The 20,993-nt window shown below is 43.5% G+C and overlaps 1 protein-coding gene across 1 annotated transcript; it reads left to right on the top strand.

Moving 5' to 3' along the window:
• Window positions 1-577: 577 nt before the first annotated feature.
• hsd17b12a (hydroxysteroid (17-beta) dehydrogenase 12a) lies at window positions 578-19,650 on the top strand. Its single transcript, XM_061077022.1, has 11 exons — window positions 578-755; window positions 12,682-12,728; window positions 13,419-13,494; window positions 14,907-15,014; window positions 15,891-15,955; window positions 16,220-16,264; window positions 16,618-16,652; window positions 17,447-17,528; window positions 17,710-17,775; window positions 18,900-19,049; window positions 19,327-19,650. The coding sequence occupies exons 1-11, from the start codon at window positions 578-580 to the stop codon at window positions 19,468-19,470; spliced, it is 996 nt and encodes a 331-aa protein (XP_060933005.1). The 3' UTR covers window positions 19,471-19,650.
• Window positions 19,651-20,993: the final 1,343 nt, after the last annotated feature.

Raw genomic sequence — 20,993 nt, forward strand, 5'->3', positions numbered from 1 at the left:
CGAGGTGGGAGCAGGCTGACCTCACAGACTGGCAGCATGTAAACCAGTGAGCTGCCTCGAAGGGGCGGGAGGACGAGTGCACTTCTCACCAATGAGGGCATCCTTTCATTCATAAAGTGGTGTGGGCAGTTTTTTTTCTCCGAAAGCGTGGGTTCGGAGGGTTTCATAATCCTGACTGAGACTGACAAACCTGTTCCGGCCTCAGCCAATGGCAGCCTCCGGATGGGAGCTACCGGACCGCTCAGCCAATCGCTGCTCGTCCCGGTCTCCCTTCATACAGAAACCCGAAGGACCGGGGGCCGCTCCGGGCTTGATTGACGTGTGAGTGCGCGAACCGGCGGCGCGTCGCGACCGGGAGGCGGCCAGTGGGGAGCAGAGGGGGCGGGGCCTCGCTCGAGGTGGGCGGTGCACTTTAAATTAGGCTAGACAAGTGCTGGGGGAGTGTGTGTGATGCTACAACCTCCTTACAAAGGGACTCTCTCTCACGTTGTGCCTGGGAAATTAGAGCACACATTGCCTTCACAAAATTGAGGTCTCCACGCACACTCTCCCGCACCCACGCCGAGTCACCGCAGCCATGGAGTGGATGAACGCCGAGGAGACGCTGCGCCGGGCCGAGGCGCCTCTCTTCTGGGTCGGCGCCTGCACCGTGGCCTCCCTGGCGCTGTGGCTGCTCTACAGGCTGCTCTCCGGCTTCAGGATCTGGGTCCTGGGGAACGGGCAGCTGCTCTCCCCGAAGCTGGGCAAATGGGCAGGTGAGTGGTGGTGGTCACGAAGTATAGACAGGTCGCACTCGACGGGGATTGGAGCTCAAACTTCCCACTGGCTGGCACAGGAAGGAAGGGCTGCGTTTCTGGTGCGTAAATTAGGGGGTTCGATTCCAGGGGGAGGCTGCTGTTGCGTAACAGGCGCCGGTAAACAGCTGTTTGACCACATAATGCTCTTTATTAGCTCAATTGGATGTGGGGTCTTTTTTTTGTGTGTGTGTCTTCTCTGGCGTCAAGCATTTTCACCGTCTGCTGCCAGGGGCTCCAATCAGAGGTTTCACCCACACTTGGAGAGGTAATGGGGGTGGGGGGATTGCCCCACATTGGTGAGCCAGGAGCCAAATTGCGCAGGCTATGCGCACTTTTCTAAGAGAGCTGTTTAATGTGGGTGAGCTCTTAACCGGCGCACTCCTGAACCACGTTAACCCATCCGCATAATGTAGGACAAACCCTCCTGCTCAATTAAAACGTGACCTACATCCAGATCATTTTGTCCGCGTTCGACTTTATTGGAAAAAGGTGTCACTCTAGGTAGTGTATCCTACTTGTGTTGAATCCCATTTAGCGTCACTTTGTGTATCAGTATATGCAGGTGCCTTTGCTCGTGTGGTCGGCTGCTCAGCCCTTCCTCCCAGTCACATCTACCTGTCCCAGTCCGTTTGCCCCACATATGGTGAGATGAGATCACCACGTCATTCCTCGGATGTGACTCCTCTCTATATTGCACTTTTTCAACGTGCCTGGTAAAATATCCCCGAGTTGCCATTCAGATCCGAGTGGATTTTGTTTTTGTTTAGCGACTAGTCTCCTAGGAATCGCCCTGCCATGGTTTGACCAACTTCTCCAGTCTCTTTTTTTTGTGAAGACCGCTGCGTCTGGAGCCTCTTGCTGCGCAATTTGTCGAGCCCCCCCCCCCCCCCCCCCCCTTTTGCATCGGGATAGGTTGATAAAATCTAACCAAAAGAAATATGGATTTCTCTAATGCACAAAAAACGGTGATCCGGACTGTTTGACTGTTTTTTTTCTCAGAACTCATTTAGTTTATCTCTGCTCTGCATCAGGACGCACTTTGCTTCCAAATCGTCGTTTTTTATAAGTGGGGGGGTTTAATTGATGCCCTGGATGAAACGCAAGGCGCAAATATATAAGTTGTGTAACCAACGTGCGTGTTTTATTAGTGATTGTGCTGGAATATGCGGAGGAATACCAATGCACACCGATGAGTCATGCACTTCCTCCTCACTTCGTCATCCATTGGTCATATATAACTTGTGACGTCCTCCCTCCCCCCACAGCAACACACACTCTCTCTCTACCTGTATATCAGATATAGCTCTATATGCACTATATGTTGCATTTCTACACTTTTCATGAGCAAAAAGACTCATTGTCCTTGTTGTTTTAGCAGAATCCGATTGTGATGCAGCTTCTCTATGACATCAACTATAATGGATAAATGAGAAATATTCTGTGTTACATTAGCACTCAGAATTAAAAAGTGTTGAGGATTCCTTTAAAGCAGTAGCAGTTTTAAATACCTGTTCTATAAAGGATTCACATTGGACTGGTATCAACGCTCCATGGAAACTGTTGCACAACTCTTCTGGACCATGCACATTTCTTTTTCACTAAGATACCCTTTTCCTTAAGCTCACATGCCTCTCCCAGAAACCAGTTTTGGCCACCTGGCCTGTCGGACGAGTCCTGGATGCTTATTTCTAATCACAGCAGTTGAGGCCCTGTGAGTCAGGGTTGAGGGAGGGTGCATGGAGTTCCGGGATGAGGTGATCTCCTCAGCTGGTTGAACCAGATGTGCAGGTCTGGTCAGGTTGTTGGCAGTGGTGTGATTTTCTTTACGTAATCCCTTGTGTCAAGTCACGGTTTACCTGTCTCCACCTTTTTAATTAGAGGACAGAGGCACATGTTGCAACAAGTTTGACTCCCCAGACCACTAAGTCCAGTTTGTATTGTTCTTTATTCCAATTCACAATCATGTGAACATGAGAGAGAATAGTATTGTGGCACTAACAGCTTCAAGACAGATTTTTGTAGGATTTTCATTCGTGTTCTTCCACTTCTGTCCTCAATCAACTCTTTTCCTGTGGGGAAGGTACAGTTTTGTGTGTATGCATGTACCAACATGTTTTGTATCTAGACTTGTAAGGGAATTTTTGACAAGTGTGAAAAAACAACAGCTAACAAGATTTAAAGTCATGATACCTTGTTAGTTCAGCCATAAAAAAAGATTCTTAGACAGACATACTTTTTAGACACGTGCTGTCTGCAGGAGACGGCTTGGATGTCCTGCTCAGGCAGGTTTGTGAGATATGCAGGTGGTTGGGGTCTTGTTAGTTCAGTAAAGGGATAAGAAATTACTTCCTTTTTTGGAAGGTTCAATTACATTTGTCAGTATGTGATGTATTTTTAATATTGAGTTTGAGTAGAAGTTTTAATGTCACATAACATGCAGCCATTGCTTGCAGAGCAGAGGAGAGCAGAGAAGGGATTTCTCTGGAGTTTCTCTGCCAGAGAATGGTCTTCCCCTTAGTGGATGGGACACCTAGTGGCACAACAGGAGCACTACAGCATGAGTCAAGGTGGCTTCCCCAGCCTCTCTTCAGCACTTTGCGAGCACACCATCTCTTCTCCTTCCAGCCCAATACATGTCTGCAGCTCAGTTTTTTGTTATTATGCCCTGAGCAGAGAAATGGCAGTTCCCTGGATCATGATGAATTTTTTTGGGTGCGGATTTTTGGTAAAAAGACCAATTGATTCATCTGTGAGCACAATCCCGTTTGTGAAGATATTCAACCATTGAATTAACATTTAAAGACCCATCCCAGTATTTCACAGTATCACTTTGCAGCATTTTTTTCTAATGAAGGGCTCAATATCCCTGCTTTTCTTTCCAGTGGATCAGCTTTTCACTCTGTAGTGTAGTGCTTAGGTTTCTCCTCACAGCTCTGCTACCTCCTCCACTCTTAGCCCCCAGCATCCCGCATTATGTTAGGGTGTGTGTATGTGTGTGTGCGCTTGCATGTGAGTTTGAATTTTGGCTCAAGCAATAAACATTTTGGGTTTGCAAATTTATCAATACAAGATGGAGGTTACAGGGCAACGCTAATTATTACAGAGAATAACTGTCCATGTAATTTATGAATAGGGATTAGGCTTCATTCATGGTAAGGAAAATGCACGTGTGTGTCTGTGTGCGAACTTCAACTGAGGGTGTGTGTCCACTTGTTCATCCTCGTGAATGTGCTTCCCCCAGTGCTTTGTGTGTATGTGTGTGTGGGCGGAGAGAGAGAGAGAGTAGAGAGAGAACACTGCTGGTCATGTGATGAACACGCTCTGTGACACGTGCCAGAACCAGGGATGCTGGGTAAAAAAAAAGCTCTCTGCATCTCCCTCATTTAAAGCTCTTCTCAACCCTCCCACTCTCACTCCATCTTTCTATCCAGCCTGTTGTATTTGTTTTCCGATACTGCATGATGCACTCTTTACATTTTGTTTACATGAGCACGTTTTATTTTTTCTACATTTATCTTTATTTTTTATCTCATCTCATTGTCTCACGAACAAATCCATTAAATTCATGATTTCCCTGAAATTATATCAGTGATGACCACTACTGATATTATTTTGAATTGTGAATATACACAATAGAGGTTGATTTGAAAATATGCTATTTATCAAGAAAAGAAAAAAACATACAAACATTTTGTTATGTGACTTTAAAATCATTACTCAGGGTTTTCTGGCCCCAGCTGAGATTATCATGAACGATTTATATCAAGTAACTTGGTCATTATTACTTGGCTTTTTTTCAAAGCAACTGATTAGTTAAATGGGCTGGGGCTGCATACAACAATAATATGCATTATATTGAACAACCTTCAATTGTTTTCTTGTGAAGGTTGATAAATAAAATATTCTTCAAACTACTTGTGAGTCCCACAACTGACTAAAGCCACATTCATTGTCATATGAAATAACTTCTTATGATTTCAGAGGTTGGGACAAAGGAGCTTTTCGATATTGAACACTGGTTCAAAGAATTTTATGATAATCAAAATAGTTGTAAGCCTAACTGAATAATCTTATCAGTAGAAATAGGCATTTGGACGCTTCACACGGACAACGAAACTAGAAATTTTAATTGATTTTAAGTGTGAGATCTTAGAGCAACTCCTAATCCAAGTTAGCAGAAAGCTGCTTTGTTCTTGTGAGGCAGGACCAGGCTCTGGTCATCTCACGCCTAGACTACTGTAACTCCCTCCTGGCAGGTCTACCTGCTGGTGCCATCCGACCTTTGCAGCTCATCCAGAATGCAGCAGCTCGACTGGTTTTTAACCAACCTAAATTCTCTCACACTACTCCGCTCCTCCGCTCCCTTAACTGGCTACCAGTGGCCGCCCGCATCCGCTTCAAAACATTGGTACTTGCATGCCGTGCTGTGAAAGGATCCGGTCCAGTCTACATCCAGGACATGGTCAAACGTTACACCCCAGCCCGTTCACTCCGCTCTGCTTCGGCCAATTGGCTCGTTGCTCCCTCACTGCGAGCTAAACACTCATCAAAATTACGACTGTTTGCTGTCCTGGCTCCTAAATGGTGGAATGAGCTCCCCATCGACATCCGGACATCAGAAAGTTTACACATCTTCAGCCGCAAACTAAAAACACACCTTTTCAGACAATATAAAAAAATTACTAACAATTTTTGAAACTAACAATTTAGTAGCTCTTAAATGGCACTTACTTAAAGCATTTTGTAGTTTTGCTTTATTTTCGAAGAATTTGTACTTTCTTGATTCCTGTTGTTCTTGGTTTGTACCCTCTGGGTTGAATGCACTTATTGTAAGTCGCTTTGGATAAAAGCGTCAGCTAAATGTAATGTAATGTGAATCTTGATTTCTGTCTGTCAGCGCCTCCAGGAGAAGAATGTAGTCATGTTGTGTCATTGTGATCTCTCGTGTGTAAAACCACAAACATTCCTCACCTACAAATAACGGGCATTTCAAATGGTATCGAAACAAAAGCGGCCTAAGAGGTTTTCGATTGGGGGGGAGGAAGTGTTTTTTGATACTGATAGTCTTGGTCAACGTTTTGAATCCTGGCTGACCATTTGATTTTGACAGATAAAATATGTTCAGACAAGGTATCAGCCTCATAACAATCACACGTACAATGTGCATTTGTTTGCGATGAGACAAAGCTTCAGTGTTATCTACCTGAGGAAGTAGGTACTAGTTATTTTTTAAAGTATAATTTCCTTTTGTAGAGAATCAACCAGTTTGAAGTTATGTCTAACATGCAGGGATGTACGTGATGCAACATGCAGTTCATGGATGCTGTCACCAGATAAACGTCAGCAGGTGATCTCACTGATAAACATCTTCCAGCCGGAGACGACTGACAGACTAATGAAGTGAAGGCAGCTGCTGCAGGCTTTGTACAGTCTGTTCTCAACAATGGCACACGAGGCCAAACAGAAGTTTGTTCCCTGCCCGAGAATCACCTTGTCTCAGTGCAAGTAGTTGTGAAGAAGGAAACTATCGATTTTTGAACAAGGCATGTGGGAGGGAGGGAGGGAGGGAGACTATTTTTTGCTCTGTACCCAAATATAGATGCCGGTTCTATCTTGAGCACCACTGAAGTACATGTTCTCCTTTTTTTTCTGTCTCTTACCCTCCCTCCCTTCATTTCTCCCTCTCCCCCGGGCCGATCAAGCTTTTATTTTTGTAGACTTTTATATTACCCAAGTGACTTTTTATCCCCTGCTATTTAAAGCTGTGTGTTTGAATATAGATGGTGGGCGGTTTGAGAATGGTGTGTGTTTGGGTGAGTGAAGGGGGGGGGGGCTGGCTGTCTTTGGATCTTCTGCTGCATCCCTCCCTCCCTCCCACCTATCTTTTTCCTCTTTCTCGCTCTCTCTCTGAGGTGGGAGGGGCTGCTGCACGTTGATAGGCGAGTTTGGGGTGCGACAGATTACATAACAGTACGTAACGAGAGCAGGGCATACAAGGACCGCAGTCTCTCCTCACTGAGAATCTTAATTGGGGATTTTGGTGGTGGTGGGGAGGGCAGAGAGGGGAGGGTTTTGTATTTTGTCTGTGTGTGCGTGCTCATTTCAGCACTGTCTTGCTGTCTCTTTGCATAGGAAGTGGAATCTTCCAAAAATCTTCATTCCCCCCCCCTGTGTGAAACAGAAGATCATCATAAATTTCTACAAACTAACTAGTAGATCTGGCTGGTTTCCTTGCATTAGTGAATGAATAGAGATCTGAATCTTCATATTCATTAAAATGATCTTTATAATGAGCTTTTCAATGATGCACCAAAACAGAATTCCATCAACTTGTGTTGTGTGGTCATTGATAAATGATTCAGATTCTTCCGATGCTGCCTAGGATAATCTATAATCAAAGATTTGTCACAAGTATCAGCAGATGTCTGATCATCCTTCTCTTTTCCCACTGCTCATTGCATCAGTTTGCAGTACTGGTATGGGGGGGTGTTAGGGTGGATGGGTGAGGATGCAGCAGCATCCTGGTCCTGGTCGTCGTGGTGATTGTGTGATGCTGGTGGTGGAGGATCTTGTTGGTATTCAGGTGCTGCGGCAGGCAGGCAGCTCCCAGACGAGGCAGAGCTGGCGCGCTGCTATTTTTACTCCTGCTGCTTTTTTTAGACGCTCGGAATATAGTGAGCAGGCAGCAGCAGGGGCTGCTCCACTGCTGAGGGGAGGGGAGCAGAGGGGAGGGGGACAGAAAAGGCTGGGGGATGTCAATACCTCTGGACGTGATGTGCAGCACTAAAGCACACGGGAGAAGCTGTAGTGCAAACGCGCCCCCGTCAGGGCGCTCGGAGAGTCAGCAGGGAACCATGTTCTCTAGCTCAGCTCCAGAGCATCGGTGCTGCGGTAATGAATGAGAGGCAGTGGAGCTCACATCCCCTCTGACAGCACACGTGTGGACTTCTATCTCAGTGAGGACAATTCTTGACACAAGACATTACCTAACTCCCTTTATCACAACCTAACCATCCAAACTAAATGCCTAAACCTAATTCTAACCCTAAAACCAAGTCCTAACCCTCAAACAGCCCAAAGGTGAGGATTGGTCAAAATGTCGTCTTTCCAAAGATGTCCTCACTCTGTAGGGTCATGATTTAAAAAAAGTAGAGGAACACACGCATGCGTTCATGGATCCACACATTCCAAATCCGTCTATTACTTTTTTCTTTCTTTTGCACACTCTCATACGTGGGTTCCCCATCAACACACACTCAGCGCACGCCTGAGTCTTCTCTGAGCGTCACTGGCTCTACTTTTAGTCACGTGCCTGCTTGCTTGCGTAGGTCCCTTTTTGTTAAATTTGCATGTGTGTCCTAGATGTAAGGTGTTGCTCACGTGAAAGTCCGGATATGTGTGTGATATTTGAAGGGTTTATTCTGCTTGTACACGAGTGACTGTGTTAAATAGGTGACCGATTTCCCCTTAGTTAAATTTGCAGTTGTATTAAACGTCATTATTGAAGGGTTTTCAACAACTGGCATCAAATAGCGTTCTGTTGTACTGTAGGTGTGGCTGATCATGATTTGTAAGTCTTTCTCCCATAAATCCATAAATGATTTGGGTGACACAGGCCTTTTGAACATCCCAGAATACTTCTTGTTCTTGTATTTGTTTGACTAACGATGGATGTTGGCAACTCAAAAAGCAAAACGCCTCTAACTCCAAAAGAACTCTGTGTCCTCATCCCACTGCACTCGGTCCTCCTGCCCCTAGACACACACTTCACTCAACGTTTATTGAGAAAATCGCACTATTATATAATGGGTGGGAGGAGTGTAGTCATTCATAAGACGAGGAAGAGGATTGGGGTGGTGGGGTATAAGTCCTGGGGAGGGGTTGGCTGTGGGTGCACAGTGGAAACAAAGTTTATTGTCCTCAAAGAAGAGGCGATAAAAAGTTCTCAGTGATTATTCCTCTTTTTTGCCCCTTTTCCATCCAGTTCCTCATGTTTCTCTCAAGTAAACGGTCAGATTATTTGCAAACTGTCTCCACTCCATCTTTCCTCCCACTCCCACACATCCAACCGACACAGTCTCACTTTCCATATTCCACTTTCACACTGTTTAACATCTTTCACTTTAATTCCTTTACAGTTTTACTCTTATTTGAATTCCATTGCACTGGTTTAGGTCATTTAGTTTGTATTTTCAGTTGACCGCTCTGTTACACAAATATCTGTTTTTGAATCATTTGAAAGAGCAGAGTTGGAAAATGTTTTTTTTCCCACTTGAAATTTACCTTTTGACTAATGAGAACATTTGAGGCAATCACCTGTTTGGGAAGAATTTAGGAGCACGTGGTGCAGAGGAGAGATTGACACTTCATTTGCTTTACAGTATTCTGAAAATGCACAGCCTGACACGTTTCACTCAGATAAGCATTTAACTGTCATGCTGTCGTTTTAAAAGGTGGTGGACTGCGTGCGTTTCAAGCACACAGGACATTCTTCCACATTCACCCCTGATGTGGAAGTTCAGTGATGATGCATTTCGCCAGATAACACATTCTGACACGCAGGTGCAGCTCTCAAAACGTGAAAGTCAGTCATGCAGGGCAGACAGACTTGCATTCCAGCTGCATGCCTTTTCTTTTGGGTACATATAATCTAACCGGAGTAGAATGTGTTGAGTGTGCTGTTGTTCATTGTGCTTGTTCATTGTATCCAAATCATGATCTTGACTCACACCTATATGCCGTCTCATTTCTAATCGACAAGAATAGTGCAGGCATTTAAATTAGGGACATCAGACGCATCAAAACGCATGCTTGTTCATTGTCATAACAAAAGAAGCCCGCCCATAATGTTGCATTGTCTTTGCTGTCTCCCACTATGGAATAATAACCCAGCCTTACTCCACATGATGCAGAGTAGTGTTAACGTGGCAGTGAAATGTAGCCAGTGAGAGAAAAGCCCAGAAAAGTTTGTGTAAAGGACAAATAAAAACAACAAAATGAAATCAGAAGAAAATCCAGCTCGTACCGGAAAAGAATAGTGATGTAAATTCTAATTAAGAAAACTGTGGGGCTCATTTTCTGATAATAGTGCAGCTCTCCACACATTCACTTCTTCACTTAGTTTTACTCCTTCACCTTAAACCCTCATGATTTATCTGTTTTACAGTTTCTGACAAACTGCCATCTTCGGCTCAAATGACTCGGTACATCCAGTGTTTCTTATCATGCACCTTCAACATAACATATGGAAGGAACAATCTGAGGCTCAACTTGTTTTTTTTTATCCTGAGGACTGTTGAGGAATTTCTGACCATCCTCGCACATTACCTCTGTACACCATGAGGAGAATAGAGCCTGTCTAATTCCACACATACTCCCTTCTCTCTCCAAGCAGTACCCAAGGTCAGGTTCTAGGTAAAGGGCCAACTAACAGTGCATTGTAGTGTCTACTGTCTACATTGATGGACTTTCAAATCGAATTCACATGCCCCAGACAGAGAGGCACCAACTGTAACTCTTTCCTAAATTACACCAGTGGCAAGGATTTAAGGACACAGTGGGATTTAGGAATGCATACTTTGGATAAACCTTCATGAAACAGTGACAGCGATTCTAGCCATTCATGTATGATGTGCTGTTAGAATGGGTGACGCAAGTAGAGGGAGATATACTGGGATGCTGTGGGAGACATCTTCACACTTGGGGGGGGTGATAATTGCTCGTGTTACTCTGTTAGCGTTTGAATATTGTTCCACCTTCTGGTTTCCTTGATGCATCAAGTCTACATTCAAATCTTCTGCATAAGACCTCAGCGGCTGCCTGAGTTCTCCTTTCACCAGCTTCAAGATAACTTCCATTACAAGGACAATTTATTCTGTACTTGGATGAATGAATGAATTTTAGAAACATGAGGTTTTCACCTGCCTGCTGTATTTTAGCCAAAAATAGCATGTGTGATTAGATGAAGCTTATAATTCATTTCATAAAGAACTGGCTTTATGAGGAAGCGGTTGCTGTTTCACTCCCCCAGCCATTTTACTTTGCAGTGAACGCAGCCTCCTCTTCCTCCGTCTGCCCCCCCCCCACCTGCATCAGCAGAGAGCCTCACTTGGTACAGCCGGCGCCCATTGAGGCTTTTCTGCCACGGAGTGTTTCATTCTTAACACGGGGGAGGTTTAAAAATAACAGGGATTCTGCTCTCTCTCTTTTTTATTTTTTTCTGCTTTTGACTTTGTGCAACACTCTGTTTCTCTCGCTCTCTCTCTCTTTTGCACTTCCCTCCTCTCATTCACTCACTTGCCCCCCCTACCCCTTCATCCCCACTGCCATCTCTATTCTATCTGTTTCTCCTTTACTCGTTCTCTCGCTTTGCTCCAGTTCTATTTTTAGCCACCCCCAGGATCCCTCCTCATCCCCTCGTCTCCCCCCTACCCTCCCTACCCCACCTCACCCTGCTCCTCCCGCTCCATGTTCGTCATCGCTCCCTCCTCCCTGCATCCCCTCTCTCATCTCTTTTTTTTTCTGCTCTCCAGCTCTTTGTCAGAGAATGTCCTCTACCTCTATTAATCTTTCATCAAGCCTTTACTAATAATATATTCATGATGCATAGCCATCCGTGTGTGTGTGTCTATGCTTGTAGATTCATGTGTGCCCCCCCCCCCCCTCACCACCACCACCACCTTTTTTTTGTCTTGTGTCTGTCGCTCTACCTCCCTTGTTCTTCTTTCTTCCACCCTCCGTCTCTCACCAACCTCCCCTATTCTTCCGTCAGTCAAGCAGGGGTTGATGGGCAGTGAAGGTTTTAAAAATAGCCCCTGCTTTGCTTGACAAGGTGAGGAGAACTCTGAACACAAGGCGAACATCAGCTCCTCTCCTTCTCCCCTTGCTGCTTCCTCTTTTAACGTCTTTTCTCGCTGCTTCTAAGAATTCTTCCCTCTTCTTTTACCAAATTGTTGTGTTCCTCTCTGTTTTGCCACCATTGTCTTTTCTCCATCGACACTAGAAAAATGTTTGTCAGAATACTAAACTGTTAAGCGATTTAATGCGGGATTAATATGCAAGAAACCCTAATCTAATACCTCACCAGCTGCTCCTGGTGAGGTATCAGTGGTTGTGGGCGGCCTTCTGATTCTTATACTTTCTTCTTTCTTCATTCTGCTCTTATCTACATCATCTCATCTGCACCTCTATCTCCTTTCTCTCTGTCGACTTTGTGGCGCAGCCTTTGTGATTTCACTTCTATCTGCACCATCTTGGGTTGTATTGTATGTATCGCTGCTGCAAAATCAAACCGCACTTTGAGAATGAACACCTCAGTAGGCATCTCGTTCAATAGAAAAACGTTATTCGACTGATCAAACGCTTGTCATTATTCAGAGGTTACTCGGCTCTGTCTGACCCTTCCCAACAAGCAGGAGAATAGTGTGTGGGGTGTGTCCGACAACAGATTTGCGTCACTTTTAATTCACCTGTGCTTAACTACATAACAATGATAACAACTGAAAGTGGCCCAACCTGAAGCGAAGGTGTGTCATAAGCCTCAGAACAAGGAGGTGCAGATTTTAGGGCGTTTTAAGTGCGACTTGTACAGGTTGAGATTTATGTGTGTTTTATCTGTGACTGACATCATGGATACCTTGCATACATCATCATGTCTTTATAATGAGTCAGACTAGGAATGCTTGTGAGCTCATTTGAGTAGAGCTGGTGAACTGAGGATAAACACTAAAAATGAAACCATTGTTTTAATTGTTCATAAATCTGCAGTGAATATGAGGCATTTTGAGCTTGTTCATAACTTTTGGAAGATCTACTCATTAGGTAAACAAGATTTTGACATGGAACCAATACTGACCATTTTTTAAAAACTTTTCTTTCTCAATAGTTGTGACGGGAGCCACGGATGGAATTGGGAAATCCTATGCGGAGGAGGTGAGGCTCGTGGACCCTTATTTATTTCATTTCTTTCACGGGAAAGCGGTGACTCATGCACACACACCGTATTCACTTATAGGCCACGGTAGGGGAGAGCCCTTACAGGTGGTGAAGAGTCCTCACATATGCACACACTTCAACACAGGCTCATACAGAGGCTCACGTTGAATAGGGGCTCCCCTGCCACGTGTTGGGCTCGCAGTGTGTTGCTGTCGGTGCTACCTCTTGCCACGCAATGGCAGGCCTCCATTACACAATGCTTTATACCAGGCAAAGTTTTTAAGCCTGTTACTATCTATGCAGAAACACACTCGTTCAATGTTGTTACAGCCAAAGATCAACCCGGCTGAAGATCTCCGGTTGAATCAGCTACATCACTGTCAAAACATGGCAAGAATGGGGTGAAAACTCACAAAGTCAGTACCACAGTTCCACGAAGTCTTTCATGCTCAGTCAAAAGTCTCTTCTCTGCAAGCATGTTTCCAGTAAAGTGAGCACAGGCGAGATTACTCGTTGAGGTACCTTCGATACATTTTGGGTGATGCCAAACATCTGATTCAGAGTGGAGGCTTAGAAACCTAAAACTCCTACACTTGAGCGAGTTGGCACAAGAACATTTTTTTTTCCTGCTCATGCTCATGTGATGTGTGTGTGTGTATATTTAATTGACCCTTTCTTCCTTCCTAGCTGGCTCGCCGTGGATTCTCCATGATGTTGATCAGTCGCTCTCAGGACAAGCTGGATGACGTGGCCAGGTCACTTGGTAAGTGATTGTGTGTGTGTGTGTGTGTGTGTTTGTCTTCCCAACATCATGGAAACCTATTCTGGCTGAGAGCACAGTAAAGGGCTGATGAGGATGTGTGTATGGGCGGGCAGTGACGTGCAACCTCCTACCCAATCAGCTACAGGGTTTCCGAGGCCGTGATAAAGGGGCGTATCTCCAAAACAAGTTAGAATTGAGTCACTCGAGCAGAAAAATGTGTTCACAGAATCTGTTGTTTTGTGAGTAGTCTCACTTCCCTCTAAATCCTCCGGCTGTGTTTCACTCCCTCACTGATTAAAAGGACAGATGCATTATCTGGCCTGATTTAGGAAACTGAGATATTTGTTAGAAACACATCAGACTTCCACACAAACCGGAGCAACACATTGGAAATAAGTGTCTGTGTGAAAAAGATCAACTTTTTTTTCCATCTCTTCATTGCTGGCCAGACTCCAGATTCTCACAGAGACTGAACAGTGACTGCAACCCCCCCCGGCCGTCTCCTTGTTTAAATAGTGCCCTCTCCCCGTCTCGCTCTCCCTCCATCTGTCTCTGATGTCCCCCACAGAGCAATTTCCCCTGTCGTGCCTCAAGTCCACAGAGGGGGCTGCTGGGTACAGTCACGAGCAGGTTGCGGCGTGCCAAACTCCGGCACTCCTCCCTCACGATGAGTCTGATAACGCCATCCCTCCTTGGCACGTAGCCGGGCAACCAATAGCGTTTTTATCCTCTCTCTTTTGCAAACATCTCATTTTGACTTGTGATCACATCTAACTGGCAAACCCCATAATACTGTACTTTTCCAATGTGGCAGCCTGAGCCCTTAAAATCTGCTGCTTATTTTTCTTTAAGTTGCTTTTATTGTTTTTCATTGATATGCACTAACAGTGGTGTGATGACTTTAATCCTTTATTTTTGTTTTTTCTTTATCTGGTCTCACCACTGACTCCAGCACATGGAGACAGACACACTCCTGGTCCCTGCTGAGGCACATCCCAGCAAATATCCTCTTATAACTCCCTCTGCCACCTATCAGCTAAACAAGTCTTTGGACAATAATTTCTAATTGCAGCAGGCCGTCATACATGATGATGAGAGAGGGAGGGAGGCAGGGGGAGATGGTTTCTGGGCTGGTTTGTTGGTATGCAGCGCCCCCTTCAGTCCGTGCCTGGTTTCAGAGCCTGGGCCTTATTCATTTGAAAGGATCCAGGGTTTTAAAAAAGGGGATTTACTCTTGTGTTGGGTTAGGGTTTTGTGAGTTTGTTCTGTCAGGGCATGACCGCTCATGACGGATCTTAATCATGAATTCATCTGATCGCTTCCAACTCCTAAAATATTACCTTCTTTCTTACACTTTAAAACACTTTTTGGGTCATTGTCAGTGTTAACTTGTTGCTTTCTCCTTTTCATAGAGGAGCAGTTTAAAATAGAGACCAGGACCATTGCTGTTGACTTTGGAAAAGCGGACATCTACTCCAAGATCGCGGTGGGGCTGGCTGGACTTGAGATCGGCGTACTTGGTAAGAGATGTTTTAATTTAGTTTGTTTCTTGCAGAATTCCATTCTCTAAAATATGTATGATGCAAGGAGTGGGAACATTCATCCTTTCTGTCCATATTTCAAGTTAAGTTTGGTTTTCCATCTAGTCTCCAGATTAGTAAACTGACCTAAATGATCGAGACCTGTTGCTGAGAGTAAAGCAGCAAGATCTGAGACAATCAATGGCCTTTTGCAACTTATTTACAGTGTGTATAGGCTGAGTGAGACACGTGTTTGGTACAGGAGATGAAGTCTTGGGTTTCAGTGTTGGCCTATTGTTCTTTTATTGAGTTTTACTGTACATTAGACATGACTTGTGTTATTCAAATGATCCAACACTAATTCAATAAAAAGTAGCCCATCTTTTAAACTCCAGCAGCAAAACGAAGCGATATTGACTTATTGTAGACTGAGTTCATGGTTAATATCTGATTGGATTCTCATGACATTTTTGCAAAGGTGACACATTACCAGAACAAGAAGGATGATTTTGTTTTTCTTTAAAAAATTAATTTGTCTGCTGTTAAACAAGCTTTAAAGAATTAATTGGACGTGCATCACAATAGATTGAACATGTTTTTAATATCAGCTGTGTGGTTAACATGTGACGACTGGAGCTCACGCTGTACTTTTTAGTTGCGCATTTAAGGAACTCTTTGTCCTTTTTTTATGATGCCAATTGTGCTCTACTGGTTGTAAGGTGTGGCTGTGTCTAGTGTGGCGTCAAAGCATTGTGTGTATCATTTGCTTTTGCTGCCATCCTGTGGTGAAACTTTAAGCTGGTTTGAGTTATCCTGCTCAAGTTTATGAAAATATTATAATAATAACTATTTTTAACCAACCTTTGTTTTCAACAGTCAACAATGTTGGTGTGTCTTACTCCTACCCTGAGTACTACCTCAACATTCCTGATCTGGACAACGTGAGTTTTTTAAATTATTTATTACAAATTGTCTTCATTTTGCAGGTGTAAATTCAGTTTGCTGCTAGTTTTCTATTATTTGAAAGAAAAAAGCATTTGAATTATTTTTCAAAAGCGTTTCTTTGCCTTTTGCTCCATAGTTTCGTAGTGGTCAGTCTTTATCCTGTGTATTTCACCGACGTCTGCTACCTGTCGAATATCTCTGTTGATGGGACATGCGCTTATATGCGAGTGTGTAGCTGACCGGCACTTTCTTTGTTTCAGTTCATCACATATATGATCAACGTCAACATAACCTCAGTGTGCCAGGTAAGTTTGCCTCAGTACTGAATGACTTTTTCTCTTCAGAGTAAGCGTTCCACACACACTCGGTGTGATTTAAAGATCTGTGGCTGCTTCTTTCCTCACTTTCCCCATTTTTTTTGTTCCTCTCCTCCTCTTCTTATCTTTCTACCATGGTACCTGCAGTGTCTCAGTTGTTCCCAAAGCAACAGTGGTCTACACCAACGCTGTCTGTACTCGCCACCCACGCAACTCTCTCTCCCTCTCTCTCTACCTCATACTTTTTTATATTTAATTTTGTATAAGTCTTTCCCAGTCCCCATGTTCTTTTTGCGTGATGCTTGACATTAACTGAGCTTGTCTTGTTGTTGTTCTTGTAGATGACCCGTCTGGTGCTGCCCAGAATGGCTGAGAGGTGAGTGAAATGATGGGCTTCCATGTTTTGCGACATGACTGCAGTAAGATATCAGTTTAGTAATTGAGGGATTGTGTCACAGAGCTGTGGCATCTCATTATTTAATAAAATACCTTTTTTGTAGTGTTTTTTTTATAGACACGACTCTTTTAGCGAGGAGGGGTACAAGAAAATCTTCCTGAGCCTTTTTCCATCACTGCATCTCTCTTTCCCTCTCCTCCTTTGTTCGCAATGCTGACAAGCTTTCAATTCACACAAAGTGCTCTTCCCACCCAATTGGCTGCTCTGTTCCCATGTGACTCATGCTGGCCAATAGCAGAGCAGGCACATTTGGTGCCGTGTGAGGCTGAAGCGTCGCTCCACTACATCACTGCAGCAACAGGCTGCCATGGCAACGCACACGGCCACTACCACACTATTAATGTGTGTGTGAGAGTGTGTTGGGAATATGACTTTGTGTGTATTTGTCAGTGGGCTAAATGTGTTAAGACAAAGGGTACTTACAGGTATGGGAAATATTTGGATTTGAAGAGGAAATAAGGAATTAAAAACGCATATTAAAATGAATTTTAAACTGCTGGCATCACTGCTCCACGTCTTGTGGGAAGCCCTTTGATGGAGATTTGTGCTGTAGCAGCAGCATTGGCAGAGATGATTCCATCAAACGTGATAGCTCCAGAGTCCTAGAGTTGAAAGAAGTCACTGTGGATTGTAAATGCCACACCTCTTTATGCTGTGTTTGCATTACAGGCAGCAAAGCAACTGCTAAATCTACCTTGTTGTGTTTTTGTCAGGTCCAAAGGTATTATCCTCAACATCTCCTCTGCCAGTGGCATGTATCCTCTCCCTCTGCTCACAGTCTACTCTTCCTCAAAGGTTTGTGAAAAGTCTCCAGCACATGATTATTTTAGATAATTTAATTGTACTATAGTGGTTAGCATCTGCTTGTTTCCTTACGACAATGCAGCATTTATTTTGGAGGGGAATGATAACAGACTGTTTTTTTTATGGACTAACGTGTTAAATTTGACTCTTTCATCTTTCTCCCCGTGTGCAGGCCTTTGTGGACTTTTTCTCTCGTGGCCTTCAGGAGGAGTACAGACGTCAGGGCATCATCATTCAGGTGTGTGTGTGTGTGTGGAAGTCTTATCTGATGGAATTGTGCCCTCTCCTTAAACACACATTGGAAAGTTCCACACTTTTCCATCCTCACTACTTAACATTGGATTGTTTCTGACTTGACATAAATGGCAAATGTTATGGAATCTGTTCCTGAAGCTTTCTTCTCAGCCTCTCTTGCCAGAGGGCCAATGGAATAAATGCATGTCCATGAATGATGCGTCTGATATGCCATTTTAGCCCTTTCTTGTCAGCAGAGGCAATGTTTGAAGATATGCTTTTCCACATCAGGCTTGTTTGTTCTGTTTTTAGCACTCTGCACAGTTCACTCAGGTGCCACCTGGTGGATGCTGTGTGTACAACAGGTTCACCTCAGCAAACCCTGAGTGTAGTTTCACCTGATAAACCCAGTCCCCAGAGCAGTCTACAGCAAAGATTTAATGTGCATTTACAAAGTGCATCTTTCATTCAACACATGAGACATTATACGATGTGTGGATCGCGCATCAGAGGTCGCAATGGTGGATCCAGTATGGCGGATTCTATATCGTGCGGGCTGATTGTAGTGGTAATGGAGGATCCTTTGTCGCGTTGGCATCGGATGGTGGTGGACCACGATCGAGGCGGCGGCTGATGAAGGATCCTAACTGGCGGCAGTGGACAATGACTGTTGACTATAGTGGATCCGATCTTGATGCTGGATCATGATCTTGCTGGCTGCTGACCAGAGACTATGATTGCAGCAGGACAGCTGGACATATAGTATTGAAGTTATCCTTCAAAATGTTTACCCTCATCGCTGTTGCTAAAAACTTGAACCGATGATGTGTTCCTACACTTGACATCTATTGCACTTCTGTCTGTCCTGGGAGAGGGATCCCTCACATGTGGCTCTCTGAGGTTTCTACTTATTTTTACCTGTTAAAAGGGTTTTTAGTAGTACTTGCTGAGGGTTAAGGACAGAGGATGTCACACCATGTTAAAGCCCTATGAGACGAATTGTGATTTGTGAAGATAAGCTATACAAATAAAATTTGATTGATTGATATACTTACTGGAGGAAGCAGCCAGGAATCTTCCTAGTGTTGAAGCTAATTTCACATGTTCATATGTTTTGTCTTTCTGCAGAGTGTGCTGCCCTTCTTTGTGGCCACAAAGATGACTCGTATCAGGAAGCCCACCCTGGACAAGCCCACCCCGGAGCGCTACGTAGCAGCTGAACTCGCCACTGTGGGTCTGCAGAGTCAGACCAACGGCTACTTCCCCCACGCAGTCATGGTAAGAAGTGGAATTCATAAAATAACGAATCTATCAGGAGATTTGATGTTGTAGTTTGTTATATATGTATTTTTTTATGGCAATTGTGAAATCTATTGGTCGAGAAACAAAGTTGTCATCACTATTGAAACAAACTCTCCCCATGGCCTTCAGACATTTGTTCAACTGATAAACGTTCTGAATGAATTGTTATCTGCACCTTCTCTGCTGAAACCATGTCTAGTAGGTGTAACAAAATTAAACATACTTTTGACACAATTTTTTTCTTTTCTTGCAGGGCTGGGTCACCACCAAGATTGTGCCAATAAGTATGGTTATCTTCCTGGGGGCCAGTATGAACCGTCTGCAGCGTTCCGGATACCTGCAAAGGAGGAAGCTGCGGGAGCAGAGAAACGGAAACAATTTAAAAAAAATTGAATAGGAAGATGTCATGACGATTCTGCCGTCGGCCAAATTCCTTATGACCGCGTGCAGTATTGAGGGAAGAAAGATAGTATCAATGTGCGATTGATCCTTCAGGGTTACCAGATATTTCACCTTTGTGCCTTTATTAATTATGCACATCAGAGCGTATGTATGACTTAATGTTGAAAAACGCTAATCTGCCCTGATTTGTCTGGACAGAAATAGTGCTGCTCTTGGAAAAGGACATTCATATTTTTTTGTCATTGACACTGATGGTGAAATTTAAACATCCAAAAAAAATGAGTGATTTGTTAACCCTGCTGTTGTAAGCAGTGAAAAATGGTGGTGGGCATCTTTTTTATATAAATTTGTATCATTATTTATTATATATTTGTATGAACACACAAGCCAAACTGAGACTTATTCATGATCAGTGTTTATCCTAGTCCAGTTTACAAATCAGTGAACCATTGAAAGATGGCCATTTCTACTTTTTATCATGTCGATTAACTTGCGGCCTTTATCTGTAATCATCAGATCTTCTTTTTTTTCTATGATATTCCAATTTTACGCTGTATTTAAAATGATGTTTTGTGATGGGTTGTTGCACTAATGTATCATGTGTTCTAAACCAAAGTTCTTCCTAGTTTTCACGCATTTTTGCCTGAAACACAAGTGCCTTTTTCCTACTGATATTGATGCTGGAAATGGTCAGATTCACTGAGCAGGTATTGAGAAGTTTAGATGTACTGTACAAGGTTGCATTTCAACTGCTGTTTCTCCTATGCAAACTACAAAGTTACTCAAATCAGGCTTGATTAAAAGCCGCCGAACAAAGGCCACCCATCCCCCAACCTCTGTACATTTATTTTTGTACAGCGTGCTCTGATAGGATTTCACATGGATGGAGATAGATTATTGTAATTACTGTAGCAAATACCTATTCAGATGAAGACAGAACATATACACTTGTGCATTTTACATAGTTTTACACTCAAACTGGTTTACATGCACCTTTGCTGGAGAATTGCACCTCTTTACAGTAGGTGCACAGTTGAATTATCCATGTGACTTGAGCGGTCTTGTGCTGCAACTTGACCGCCTCGTCAATCATTCTCCTTTTGTAAAGACTCTTAATATGGTTGTTTATGTAGAATCTGAATTTATGTGTAAAATTCAGTTTCATTTACCCTGCTGATTGCAACTTATGTTTTCTACTATTTGTTAATAAAAGTTCTGGCATATAAAAATGTTGTCTTGCATAATTTTTTTAAGAATTTGTATTAGCAGGATAAAATGTCGTCTTTGAAGACCTTTGTGCAAAAGCCTGACCCTAATGTACTCAAAAGATACTGTACTTTAATCCTCTAATTAGACTACCTTGAGAGGAAACTCTTTAACTTCCAATAAAGAATAAATTGGAAACAAATAGTTTATTGATCCCAGGGGAAAATTGTGTTTATTACAATAGCTCCATGAAAGCTTATAAAGATTCGCAAAATCTATTAAATGAAATATGTGTGTTCTGTACATTGAGTA

The sequence above is a fragment of the Limanda limanda genome, chromosome 8 (genome assembly GCF_963576545.1).
Source record: "Limanda limanda chromosome 8, fLimLim1.1, whole genome shotgun sequence".
NCBI classification, from domain to species: Eukaryota; Metazoa; Chordata; class Actinopteri; order Pleuronectiformes; family Pleuronectidae; genus Limanda; species Limanda limanda.

What these genes read in the sequence shown, in the direction of transcription:
- hsd17b12a (XM_061077022.1), top strand. Translation starts at nt 578, where the DNA reads ATGGAGTGGATGAACGCCGAGGAGACGCTGCGCCGGGCCGAGGCGCCT. An exon ending in CTGCCCAGAATGGCTGAGAG is followed by an intron (nt 16,653 to 17,446) that starts GTGAGTGAAATG and finishes TGTTTTTGTCAG; the next exon opens with GTCCAAAGGTATTATCCTCA. An exon ending in GTCAGGGCATCATCATTCAG is followed by an intron (nt 17,776 to 18,899) that starts GTGTGTGTGTGT and finishes GTCTTTCTGCAG; the next exon opens with AGTGTGCTGCCCTTCTTTGT.